Raw genomic sequence first — 12,915 nt, forward strand, 5'->3', positions numbered from 1 at the left:
TATATGTAACGGATTAGCACGAACGAACGAACGAACGAACGAACGAACGAACGAACGAACGAACGAACGAACGAACGAACGAACGAACGAACGAACGAACGAACGAACGAACGAACGAACGAACGAACGAACGAACGAACGAACGAACGAACGAACGAACGAACGAGAGAGTGAGCGAGAAAGAGAGAGAGCGTTTTTCCTGCCGAGTCCGACAACCGACCATTGACCATTTCCGACCACCGGCCAACTACGAAAATGCCCGAAAAATCCAAAGAAAGCTGTTCGCTTTAAGAACAAACCACGCCCAAGTGACTGATAAAAGGTCGCGGAATGTTTGCAAGTCCCCGGACTGGCGTAAGTTAAGCAGGTAACAGGGGACCCTTTGTGGCTCTAATTGCGTCCGTACCTGTGTCCCGGGGCTGTGGGAAACACTGATAGAAGAGGCGCAGGAAGTCAAGCTGCGCTGGTAAATTACGTTGCCGCAATAGCGATCAGTGCACTGTTACTGTGATAGGAGGCTTTGTGAGCCAGCGAGAAAAAAAAAGACAGAAAAGCAGTGTACTGGCGGCGGCACCACCCTGAAGTTCCAGCACCAACTCGTGGTAACGTCATAGACTCTGACAACGTCGACTCGGGCTCAAGTTTGTTGTACGCCAGCAAAAGACATTGCACACACAAAGAGACGATAGACTCGACCTCTCCGATTTACAGTGCTTTTCCCTGCGCGCCAAAAGCGGATTAATCGCGGTGAAAAATACTTTGAATGGTCACGCTCGCGTATCATTGACGCTGAGATCTTGGCGCCAATGTAATGATGACAAATAATACAAATAAAGAAAAGAAAAGAAAAGAAATAATGAAAAGAGTGTCTCGCCTTTACTTCTTCCACTATATAGTGATTGAACTTATTTCCTTAAACGAGTGAAAATATAGACTTGAAAGAAAATTATGAGATCCAGCGTGCATTATGGAATGTATGTGAGACGGTTAATCACATATAGTAATAATTTGCCCACTCTATTCCTGCGTCTTTGGCGCAACGGAAACTGTCGCCGCGCGCGCGTCTCACGCACCCGTGTGATACGCAATGTGACACATGTGGTTGCCATCTCAAAAACAAGTTGGCGTTGGCACAAGACGGGAGTCTACTAGCGGTTGCAACCTATCTTTCATAAAAACAATTGAAAAAAAACTTGCAGTCTAGTAGTTAGAGCATCGCGCTGCAGTGAAGGGGGGACCACGGTTCGATCTCACTATTGAACATGTAATTTAAATTTTCTTCCCTTCTTTTCCTTTTTTTTTCTTGGCGTAATAGACCTGCGGAAGCCCGCAAGGCGGCGAGAAGTAATTAAGTAAGGAAAAAATAGTCATCCACCCAATCGTAGCAGTTGCTACAAAGGAGACCCATACGAGTTCCTCGAAAGAAAAGCCTCGCAGATGAAGAAAATTCATCCTAGTTCGGTGGATGGATGGATGGATGTCCATCCATCCACCGAACTAGGATGAATTTTCTTAGTTCGGTACTCGAACACGGGACCGCCACCTATCCGGGGCAGCCGCTCTACCATCTGAGCTAACCAGGCGGCTGGCAGATGGCAGGTGGCAACGTTTTTTCTTTTTAAGTATGAGCTATTCAGCAAGGCTGCAGCAACCAGCGAGGGTCAGGAGCGTACGGGAGAGTTCGTGAAGAAAGCATCGCCTAAAGAAAAAAAAAAAACTGTGTCACTGTATTCTAGTTTAGCGTTTAGCGCTTCTCGGCTAAGATGAGACTCTTGGAACGTCACCGAGTTTTTGCGTTTTGTAAGCCGCGGCCTAAGCCGTTATGCCTGTACCATCCCAAACTCGATTGAATCCACAGCTGTCCAGCGCGTGTTTAGCGGCAAAGCACCAGTCGGGGAGGTGCAAACTGTAAGCGATAAAGTTGTTGGGACACTCTTTTAAACATGCAGGGCAGGGTCCCTGGTGAGTTGCGTGCTCGACTAATCGGTTGCGACTTTCCTTGTTGAGTACCTTTCCAGCGAAATATATTGGTATGCGTGACGCGTATGGCCGTCAGGGGAAACGCAAACATTTGTCAAATAATTGAGCTCGAGTATTATGCGACTAGCTATCAGACCGGCAAATTTCGTTCGACAGTGCGTTCGTTGGCTTGTATACTGACTTCGTGTGCGTGTTTGTGCTTATGTGTTTTATGTTGTTGATATGCCAAGGCTTACAATTCCCTCTTATATTGTTTTCCTGACGTTTTAAATTATATTGGTGGTGCTTTGTCAAGTTTGTGTCCACTCGCAGAAAGCGCAGAATGTGTCGTTCTCGTTAAAGTGCGCTTGGTTTCTTTTTCTTTAAATCATTTGGCCGTTCACGTGCACTTAGAAACCACCATAATCTTTCTTTGTGTGCTCTCATATCACGTCATGCCATCATTCTTTAACGATTTATTAATCTATACTGTTCGTGTGAGAGGCGCCGAGGGAATACTCCAACGTTTCCGAGCACATCCAAATGAATTAATCGCTCCAGTTGCACATTCAGCTGCATATTCTGAAGTAATTGAGCTCGAGTATAGCCCAGCCCATGTGACTGGCTAGCAGATCGGCTAATTTCGCTCGACAATACGTTTGTTGACTTGTACACTGACTTCGTGTGGGCATTTGTGCTTGTGTGTTTCATGTGTGACGTGACTGTAGCACCAAAAAAAGTAGGAAAAAAAGCAGACGTGCGCCCTTCATGAAGGTCAACGCGACAGGAGCTATAACAGACGTGAGCCGGGCAGGTCGTAGCGTCATCGCCATCTCCCAAACTCCCTCACGTATACGTTGCCAAATCGGATACACTCAGCCGGAAAATCCACAGACCTCGTCGCTCTCTCTCTCTCTCTTCTTTTTTTCGAAATGCCTCGAAATCCGCGACGGCCATTAAGATGCGTAATGGCCGTCACCGATTTCAGGCACTGACATTAACCATGCGCCCTACGGTATGTAACCTGTTTCTTTCCATCATACGCAGGTGCGCTGCGTGCCCGCACCGATACCCAACGGCCTTCACCTCCGGCTTGCGACAACAGCAACAGTAAAGTGCCCGCCCGGCACCACCCCCGTCATCTCTGGGTGCAAGAAAACACGGTTTCTTGTAACGACCGGCTGGCTCACCGTTGGAACCGCGTCCAACGGGTCAACCATCGGATGTACACATCTGGCGCCGGCGGCTGCGGCGGCGGTGGCCGTGCAAGCAGCGCCGCACTGTCGCAGCTTTGTCCCATCGCGGGCGGGTAAGCTCACGCACGCGCACTCTGTGTAGTACGGAGAGGGATTCGAGGGCGAGCTGGAGGGAAGAGCAGGGGGAGGGTGGCGTTTCGGGTCGCTGCGGGGCGGTCATATTTTTTTCCGCGCTCCTATACGCAGCGTCCCCGTGTTACGTGAGGTCAAGCTGAGTGACAAATGGGACGGTGCAGGGTTGAGCGTTGCGGGGAGTCGCCGCCGCGCTGCGCTGCCGTCGCTGACCACACGTGCGTGCGTGTGTGAGTGGATATGTTTGTGTGTGTGTGTGCGTGCGTGTGCGTGCGTGTGTGAATGCGGCACGAAGGTGTCTTTTTGTGTTAGTGTTGTTCTTACTTGTTCGTGTGGCGGACTGAACTTAGCGGAGTGAAGAGGAGAAATAAAGAAAGGATAACACGAACGAAAGCTTCATATACGAAAAGCCTTATAAAGCCGCGCGAGCGGGGGTATAGAGGGGCCACGTATACGCAAAAGGCTCCCGCGCGCTCCTTTTTGAGTCGGTTAATCATGATCCCCCCCCCCCCCTCCCCCCTCCTCCTCTGACTCCCGCGGTGTCCGATTGGGCAACTTTGAGAAACGGACCTTATCCGTCAGTGACGAAGCCGGGGGGTCATTAGGGAGGTCAGAACCTCCGCGATCTCTCAGCGGTGCCTGCGGATGCAAGGCGCCGCGCGGCCTGCTCCTGTCTGCAGCCAAGACCGCGTTCGTGGTTTGTCGCGCTTCTTGTTCTTGTTATTTTTTCTCGAACGCGGCGTCCCTGTAGTTTTTTCTGTCACTGCACACTGAGAAACTCACCTGTCGTTGATTACTCCTCCTTGCGTAAAATTTCCAGTAGAACACTGGCGGTTTGGGGGCCAGACGTCAAAGGCACGGCCACGAGATACACTTGGGACTGCTCACGTTCAGCGTCTTATATCTGAATGTGAACATGATTGGACATCACAACGTACAGCCCATCTCGCAAATGAGTGCACATTCAATGAATGCTTCTGTATAGGTGCCTTCCTTTCCCCAGCCTAGACCATCTGAAGGAAGGAAAATGAAACAAACAAACAAACAAACAAACAAACAAACAAACAAACAAACAAACGAACGAACAAATAAATAAACAAAGAAAGAAACAAACAAACAACGGCGACACGATCACACAGACAGCAACAGCACAACAAATTACGATGGCAAACTCATTATTTTTTTATAGCTGGATATACGAAATCGCTATAGCCGATTCCGAGCAAGGAATTCACGGGCCCTTCTGATCAGCGCGCGACATTAATCTGCAGCGCGAACGTAAGTCCTACACGACCGACTTTTAAGCCAATTAGCTGAGGTAATTACTTCGCCTAGCGTCAGCGCGGCGGTCACTTAATAAGTCCAAAACCAGGTGGCGGTTCCCGAAATAACGTTTCCTGCGGTCACAAAGCAGCGGCTAAAAAGAAAGAAAAGAAACATTAAAAAGAAAAAGAAAGATCGATCGGCTGAGAGACAACTGCCAGCGTGTATACGAACAGAGCTTGTTTTCCTCCGCTAACTGGCGCACCGGTTTTGCCGCAAATCGAATTCCAACTTGGGCGGGTGGCGGCGATCCACGCCCGCCGTCCAAGGCCTACATTTTTGAGCCGCGTTATAATTTTACCCGACCTCCCAGCTCTGTTTCCCGGGGCGGCGTTTCATTAGTTCGCCGAAATGACTGCCGCGTGTAACGAGAATACGGCAACCATAGTAAATACACGCTTACAGCTGCCGCGTTAGGCCCGGCTTTTCGATTGGACACATGCAGTAGACCCGCGGAAGCAAACGGCCTTGCACGTACACTGGACTCCGAACAAGCGTGAAAACGACAAGTGTGCCTCAAGCGTTATTGAAAAGGTTGCATCAGCCGCGAAAGTGCCGTGCACTTCGCAATGAGTTCGCGCCCAACGTTGACCGTGGGTTAGTCCTTCCTTACGTGGGGTCTTGTGAAGGGCTTCGGTGACGTTATGCCCAAATCTGGATTATATACATTCGTCGTTTGCCCAGAATCTACCTTATTTCGAAATAATTGTCAGCGTTGATTGATTTATTGATTGATTGATTGAATCAAGTGCTCTTGTAGCTAGTAACAAACTTCCTCCTGATTCTCATGCGCTTTCAACGCCTACAGAATCTGAACATGTTCATCTTTATACGGGCACCCTCGACGTATCTATACGTATACGTGTTTAGTACCTGGGTGGAAAAAGAGCGACGGCAGGACGAACGGTAACAGTTACTCCCCTTGCACTCCGCCTGTTTTCTTCCGTGTCGTGGAGTGATGCGGCGAAAACGGTATTGTCTATAAATCGTGAATATTTTGAAGTTCGTGCACTGTCTGTGAAACTACATGCAACGCACCTCTTCGTTAGAAAATTGCGCGAGATTTAAAAGCTGGAATGTGCAGAGCCATGCCCTTCGTGCGCACACCATGGATAAGTGAGCGATACAGGTTAAACGCGCAAGTCATTGATAGATTGCTAGATTTTCTTGGTCGATATCACCTAAGATACTTCCGTTCCAAGGAGATTACGAACTTAACGGAAGCGATGTGTACCTCAAACAGGACATGCTAATCGACAGAGAAATTGGCCTTTTTTTTCCTCCTGGGTGCCCAGTTTGAGCTCGCGACACGTATACATCGCGTAGTGCCTCAGTTTAAATCACCCTAAGAATACTCGGGCAGGTTTATTTTTGCAGTAGCTTATGGTTTCAAGTATACGCAGCGTTAGACTCTTCCCGCAGAGCATACACAAAATGCCGAGCCATCTTTAAATTGCCGCACCTGCATTCCGATGGTTAACCTTGTCTCAATACCCTGTCCTCTGTCAACCGACCTACCGTGGTGAAGTGGTTAGAGTATCTGACTTGTGAGTGCGAGGACGTGAGTTGAAGTCCTACTTTCGGGCACTTTTTCTTTTTTTTTCACCTCAGTAACTTTTTATTAGGTTGTAAATGCCTAATCTCATTAATTCTACCTTTCCGGAGCATCGGAAAGAATGATTGTTACTCCCTTGAGGAGTATCGGAAAAGGGCAACTGTTAGTCCTCGAAGGAGTAACCGCATGGTGAGTTCATCCCATCGCACTTACCCCTTAGGGGAGGAATCGTTGTGGCAGATAAGTTCCTCCCCTAAAGGAGTAACCTCAACACCCCATTACCTCCTTTCCTTTTTTGAGTGTATGTTTGATGTGGTGCTCTGCATGGGAAACAAGCCGTCTGCATCGCATCTTAATCAGAGTGAGAGTTAGCGCACGTGAGTGGAACCGGAAAGGTACAGACAAAAAAAGGCAGCTTCCTTCCTATCGAAAGACTCGCTTTGCTTGCGACAAAATACTATATACTCCCTTGAGGGGTATCGGAAAAGGGCAACTTTAGTCCTCGAAGGAGTAACCGCATGAGGAGTAACAGTTCATCCCCTCGCATTTACCTCCTAAGGGGAGGAATCATTTTCCTGATCAGTCCCTCCCCTAAAGGAGTAACCTCAATACCCAATTCCCTCCCTTTCTTCTTAGAGTGTATGTTTGATGTGGTGCTCTGCATGGGAAACAAGCCATCTGCATCGCATCCTAATTAGAGCGAGAGTTAGCGCACGTGAATGGAACACGAGAGGTATAAACAAAAGAAGGCAGCCTTCTTGCATTCGAAAGATTCGTTTTGCTCGCTAGAAAATACTATATACAAAAAAGGGTGAAGGACTTAACTATATCTCCTGTCATACCGCATGAAATACCATGTCTACTAGGAAATGCCTTGGTCACCAAGTATACGTCGCAGCTATATAGTCGTGTCAGGCCTATTCGATAGACAGCGCTCTTTGAAAGAAAAGAACGACAAGTAGTTGTTGTGCTTCTTGCAAGGACGCCCGTTTTGCCCCACCGAAGTGATTACTGGCGAGATACGTTGTCGCCGACTATTATCTGTAGATTAGATACGAGCGTTTGTGGAAAAAGTCAGGGAAAAGAAATCGTTTTTTTTTTTTTTTCGCGCGTCTATATAGCTTCGTGAGGTTCTCGAAGCAGGAAAGGTGTCAGAAATATTCGCCGAAGGTAAAAATAAGGCGGCGCCGAAAGGACAGGTAGTCGCGAAACGCATGCACTGTCGGAAAGCGGCAACGCAGAACGTGCCCGCAGCTCGAGATCGTGAAGACCAGTAGCCTTGATGCCGGCCGAGATACGCAAATACAGTTGGACGTGTTCCTATCGGTAGCCCCCGTCTCTTGGTTATCCGGCAGCGTTTGCTGCTGCGTGGCCTGTACCACCTGCATTTTTTATCTCTCTTATTTGAATGCTATATGCGCAGAGTATTTAAAAAAACCGGCTGTGACAGACACCGCAATTCATCAACTTTAGATAGAGTTATGAGGGAAGCCGACACAACCTGCAGGGCAAAAGGAGATTGAACAACGGAATATTAGAGTAGTACGATTGTATATCGAATTAGTTACACTACATGATACATGTTGCGACTGCTTAACTAAAGTTTATCTGGATGCCTTGTTCATTCGCCAGTGGGTCCGGATGAAAGCATTCGATATATTGTTTCATGAAGCGTGTGGCAAGGTGTAATGATGGTAAAATTATGCGGCGTTGTTGGTAGCGATGGTGGCAGTGGCGATGGGCGATGGTACAGCGGCGGGAATGTTGTGTATTGCTCGTGTTGTTCGTGATGGTGTTGGTTGTAAAAGTTCCTGGAAAGCTTCAGGAGCCTTCGACCGTTTATTGAGATCACTTAGCCAGCATTTTTGATCTCTCTCTTGTCTTCTTCTTCCTCTTCCTACTCCTCCTATTCTTATTCGCTTTCTTGAGAGCCAGTCATGCCTCCTGCGTCTGCTTCTGCTTCCTGACCATGGGCTGCGGTGGTTATGTTGGTGGGGATTGTGACAGCAGTCATGTCGGCGGTTGACCCGGGGTTAGTTGGTAATAGGCCATAGATAAAGGCCATAGATGTCATGGTTGCGCTGCTGAACCCTGCACATTTCGTTCGACGAGATCCACTAATAGATAAGCGTGCGAAACTTCTGACAGAGCTTAAATTTAGCGTTGCTATAGCACGCTGCAGTACGCCACCGTCAAGAGTCGCAATGGTAGGTGAGGACGGACCAGTTGCCTGCCGGCGGATGGCTCTTGCTAATAGAGGTAGGAAATAGCCACGGAGTTAGCGCAAATGTACTTTGCTTAGTTTGTTGATTTACCAAACTGAATAATTCGCCATGGTTGCTTATGAGACGGAGAACACAGCCAAATACATGGTAGAGGGTCGGACCACCCACTTATTCCAACTCCGAATCAATATCAAATCTATAATTCCGATGCTAAAATCCAGTATGTAATGAAACAAAACAGACGGAGGCCTACAATTGCAGTTGTGCGTCCACATAAAGTAATGATACGGATAAGTCACAGCCCATTGTGTGTCGAAGCTTGTGCGCATCAGTGGTGGACGCAACGAGGAAATGCAAGTGCGAATGAGAGAGCAGAGAATGAAAAGATTCGCAGTTCCGCCCGAAAGGCGAAGCACTGATTGTGATAGCAAATTAGCAGATAGCTATACGAATTAACATAGTGGTTTTATCGACCGTATAAACTTGTAAACGTTCGCTTACTAACTAAACTAAATATGATAGGCCGTGTAAGCGGAACTCACGAGGACGTAGAAAGAAACAGACACACAGAGCCCCAGCGCCGTCTTTGTGTGTCTGCTTCTTTCTACGTACTTGTTCAGTCACGCTTAGACATTATATCATGTATTCAAACCAACCAGCCCGTCAAAGTGTTTTAACTAAGTTAACCGGCTCACCCTCGTACGCTTTCACTCATACGGAACCTCACGGCGACGGCAGAAATACGCCTGGAGTGTCCGTATAATTGCTATCGCAATAAAAGTTTATATAGGAGGACAGAAAGGTTGGTCCTATGTGCACAAAGATACGTTATAGATGAGTGTAACTTTTCAGATGTAGCATTACTCAATTTAGGAAATCCACTTGGCCGTTGCATCAATCGCCAGGATAAACCCTAATTCACCAGCGGTTTTATGAATGTACATCCGCATTCATAAAACCGTAGGTTGAAATGGTATTATCGGATGTAAAGATTATCGGGCATACTATAGATTCTCGTATCAATAAAGATTATGAGGCAACACGGCTCATCGAGCGAAAATTTACTTGGATTAATACAGTACGTGTAGAACGATCATTCCAGAAATCCGGGTTCAAACTACATCTTCGATTACAGTCGAGGGAAGAAGGGCGCTTGCTAAACAACGAAAAAAAAAATATGCTGAATTGGATAAACGAGTTTTATTTTAGTGTCACAGGGCCAAGTTTGCAATTTTGTAGGTGTCTCATTTTCCACTTTTCCTTTTTTCTTTCTTTTTCTTCGAAGATCGCGCCACCGGTGGCGTTGCCGCCGTCGCCGAAACCCAGAGGGTATACCGGCCTAGTTCTCCTTTGCGCGTGGGCATTTCGGCGCCACTCGGCGGGCGGCGTTGATAGATGGGCGAAGTCGCCGCCGCCGCCGCCGCCGGGGCAGTCTAGCCCGGGCCCCTCCACCTGCCGTTAATCGGCCGCCCTATGTGGTGCGGCCACCGCCGCCGCCGCGGCAATCGTTCATACACGCGTCATGCGCTCAAGTTACTCTCGAGTGACGGCGCTGCGGTCGCAGACGAAGAAGACTTCGCCGCGAAGTCTCCGACACGAACAGTTTAGTTTGGCTTCCGAGTTGCGCCTTCTCCCTCCACCTGTTGTCTGCTTGCTGTACGATAAGCGCTTGCTCCGATGAGGTTGATTTGCACCGATAGGAGGGGAAGAGGTTGGAGTTATAGTGGTTAGTTATGCATAACGAGAACTGAAAAAAGAAAGACTTTGCCGCGAAGTCTCCGACACGAACGGTTTAGTTTGGCTTCCGAGTTGCGCCTTCTCCTTCCACCTGTTGTCTGCTCGCTGTACGATAAGCGCTTGCTCCGATGAGGTTGATTTGCACCGATAGGAGGGGAAGAGGTTGGAGCTATAGTGGTTAGTTATGCATAACGAGAACTGAAAAAAGAAAGACTTCGCCGCGAAGACTCCGACACGAACAGTTTAGTTTGGCTTCCGAGTTGCGCCTTCTCCCTCCACCTGTTGTCTGCTTGCTGTACGATAAGCGCTTGCTCCGGTGAGCTGGATTTGCACCGATAGAAGGGGAAGAGGTTGGTGCTATAGTGGTTAGTTATGCATAACGAGAACTGAAAAAAAAGTACACCTGATCGCGTCATTGCGTGGCGTGATTGGACGGATGCATGATTGGCCGAACGCTGCGCGAGGAAGGCGAAGACAGAGACGAGAGGACAAGCGTTGTCTCGTCTTCTTCGACAATAGCGAAGACGACAGTGCTATACATACGTATCGCTTCCTCTTTTTCCTGCCGTCTATGCGAAGTCTTCCGAGTTAACCAACAGCTCGCGCCACCTACATGTATAACGTATCGCCAATCTGTACAGGTGGAATAAACTCAGTTCCCACTTGTGTTCTCAATTCGGCTCGTCCTGCGCGTCCGACCCGCGCACCGGTCGTGCATATTGCAGAAACGATGTCGATGAGTTTGCGTGTAACGTTCGCACATTTTCCGCACATTTGCCACAAATGAGAGATCGGAACATGACAAAAGGGCTCACGGGATGGGCTCACAGCATCGCTGGCAAGGGCTCACAGCATCGAGAGACCACATCGCACCATCGAGCAACAACACAACACAACAGGCAGCGACTTTGTACTGTCGTCTTTCCTTGCGTCATCGTCTTCCTTGCGCTGTTAGGCCAACCATGGTTGTACATGTTGAAGTGCAACGCACTGCTGATCAACAAGAACGCAAGACAGAAAGGACACACGTAACAACTGGACGTCGCGTACGTCATAGTTCGCTGTTTTCATTCCGCATTATCCGGGCTTAAGGATATGGCACCTCTTTGCGGCACCGGCTATTCTCATTTGATCAACAGTGGGCGAACGAGGGATGCGTCAGCCCGGGGCGAACGTTTCGACTAGGATCATTTGGCCTTCGTCAGGAAAGGCACTTGGCCGCTCCGGTGATGATATCGTCAGGAAAGAAGCTTGTTAAATACATATGCGTCACTGGTACTAACAGGCTACCGTCGTGACAGTGACCTCTGTCCCACTTTATAAAGTGGCGCTGCAAATATGCAGTTAGGAAACGTCCTCCATCTCGCTCTGGTTGTTGCTCTCTGGTCCGAGTGTTGCAGTACCCAGGCGTCTGGTGACAAAAGAAGAGATTCGTCAGGTTTGGCTAACGCTTTCACGCGCAAAGCTTTCTCCGGCCTTTCACGTTGGAACGGAAACAGTGATGTGCCACGGCTATACTCCGCGATGGTATAGTACATAATTCACAAGTCGTTTAAGCCTGTAGCAGTAGCAGCTGTAGCTTCGGGGCGTTATCGTATCGACCGTCCAGTGCTAGTTAGGCTCGTTGCGAGACGTGTTCTAACCACCGACAATCGTGTAACGCGAACTAGGTCGATGCAGTCAACAAGCGTAAAATGAATATGGACACGAGGTAACAGGCGACTGTCCTTCGGTGACAGGTCTTAAGAAGGGGTGCTGTGTGTCCGCGCTGACTGCACGACAAGTTTGACTGAATGATCGCTCACTTTCTTTCTTTCTTTCTTTCTTTCTTTCTTTCTTTCTTTCTTTCTTTCTTTCTTTCTTTCTTTCTTTCTTTCTTTCTTTAATTTAGACACTTCCTTCGTGGCACCTATATGGTCGGTTTCTTATATACTACACTCGCTTTCCTACATGCGGAAAGCGAGTAGCTGAAGCACAATACCGCCATTCCTTACATGGCTTCGTATGACGCGTCCTCTGTTACGCCAGGAAAGCCAGCGCGACGTTTGTTTTAGTTCGTGGACGTGATTCGGTGATGCGATGGCCAGATTCCCCTTCAGACGCCGGAATACCAGCTCAGCTTTGTATAGCGTCCCAGCCGATCGGTCAGCCAGGCATCCCAGAGACCGATTCGCACGGGGAGGACCCAAACAGGAACAACTTTACTGCATCGCAGCTGAGCATCAACTGTGGCGCAGAGCGCACTCCACACGCAAGCCCGGTCACGTGCACCGCGCCGAGGCCTTTATGCAACGATTACAGCTACAGTCACGTTCAATATTAGCTGCAACATGGTCATCATCATCATCATCATCCGCCTGGTTACGCCCACTGCAGGGCAAAGGCCTCTTCCATATTTATCCAACAACCCCGGTCATGTACTAATTGTGGCCATGCCGTCCCTGCAAACTTCTTAATCTCATCCGCCCACCTAACTTTCTGCCGCCCCCTGCTACGCTTCCCTTCCCTTGGAATCCAGTCCGTAACCCTTAATGACCATCGGTTATCTTCCCTCCTCATTACATGTCCTGCCCATGCCCATTTCTTTTTCTTGATTTCAACTAAGATGTCATTAACTCGCCTTTGTTCCCTCACCCAATCTGCTCTTTTCTTATCCCTCAACGTTACACCTATCATTCTTCTTTCCATAGCTCGTTGCGTCCTCTTCAATTTGAGTAGAACCCTTTTCGTAAGCCTCCAGGTTTCTGCCCCGTAGTTCACTACTGGTAAGACACAGCTATTATACACT

General features: G+C 48.5%; 1 protein-coding gene across 1 annotated transcript in view; it reads left to right on the plus strand.

Annotated features, from left to right (window-relative positions):
• The window catches only part of LOC135897048 (uncharacterized), a 493,987-nt gene that overhangs the window by 432,593 nt on the left and 48,479 nt on the right, over nt 1–12,915 (plus strand). The window contains exon 3 of the mRNA XM_065425617.1: nt 3,007–3,268. Coding sequence (XP_065281689.1) covers nt 3,007–3,268 — 262 coding nt within the window. The remainder of the gene's footprint in view (nt 1–3,006; nt 3,269–12,915) is intronic.

Source organism: Dermacentor albipictus, chromosome 5 (assembly GCF_038994185.2).
Source record: "Dermacentor albipictus isolate Rhodes 1998 colony chromosome 5, USDA_Dalb.pri_finalv2, whole genome shotgun sequence".
Classification (NCBI taxonomy): domain Eukaryota; kingdom Metazoa; phylum Arthropoda; class Arachnida; order Ixodida; family Ixodidae; genus Dermacentor; species Dermacentor albipictus.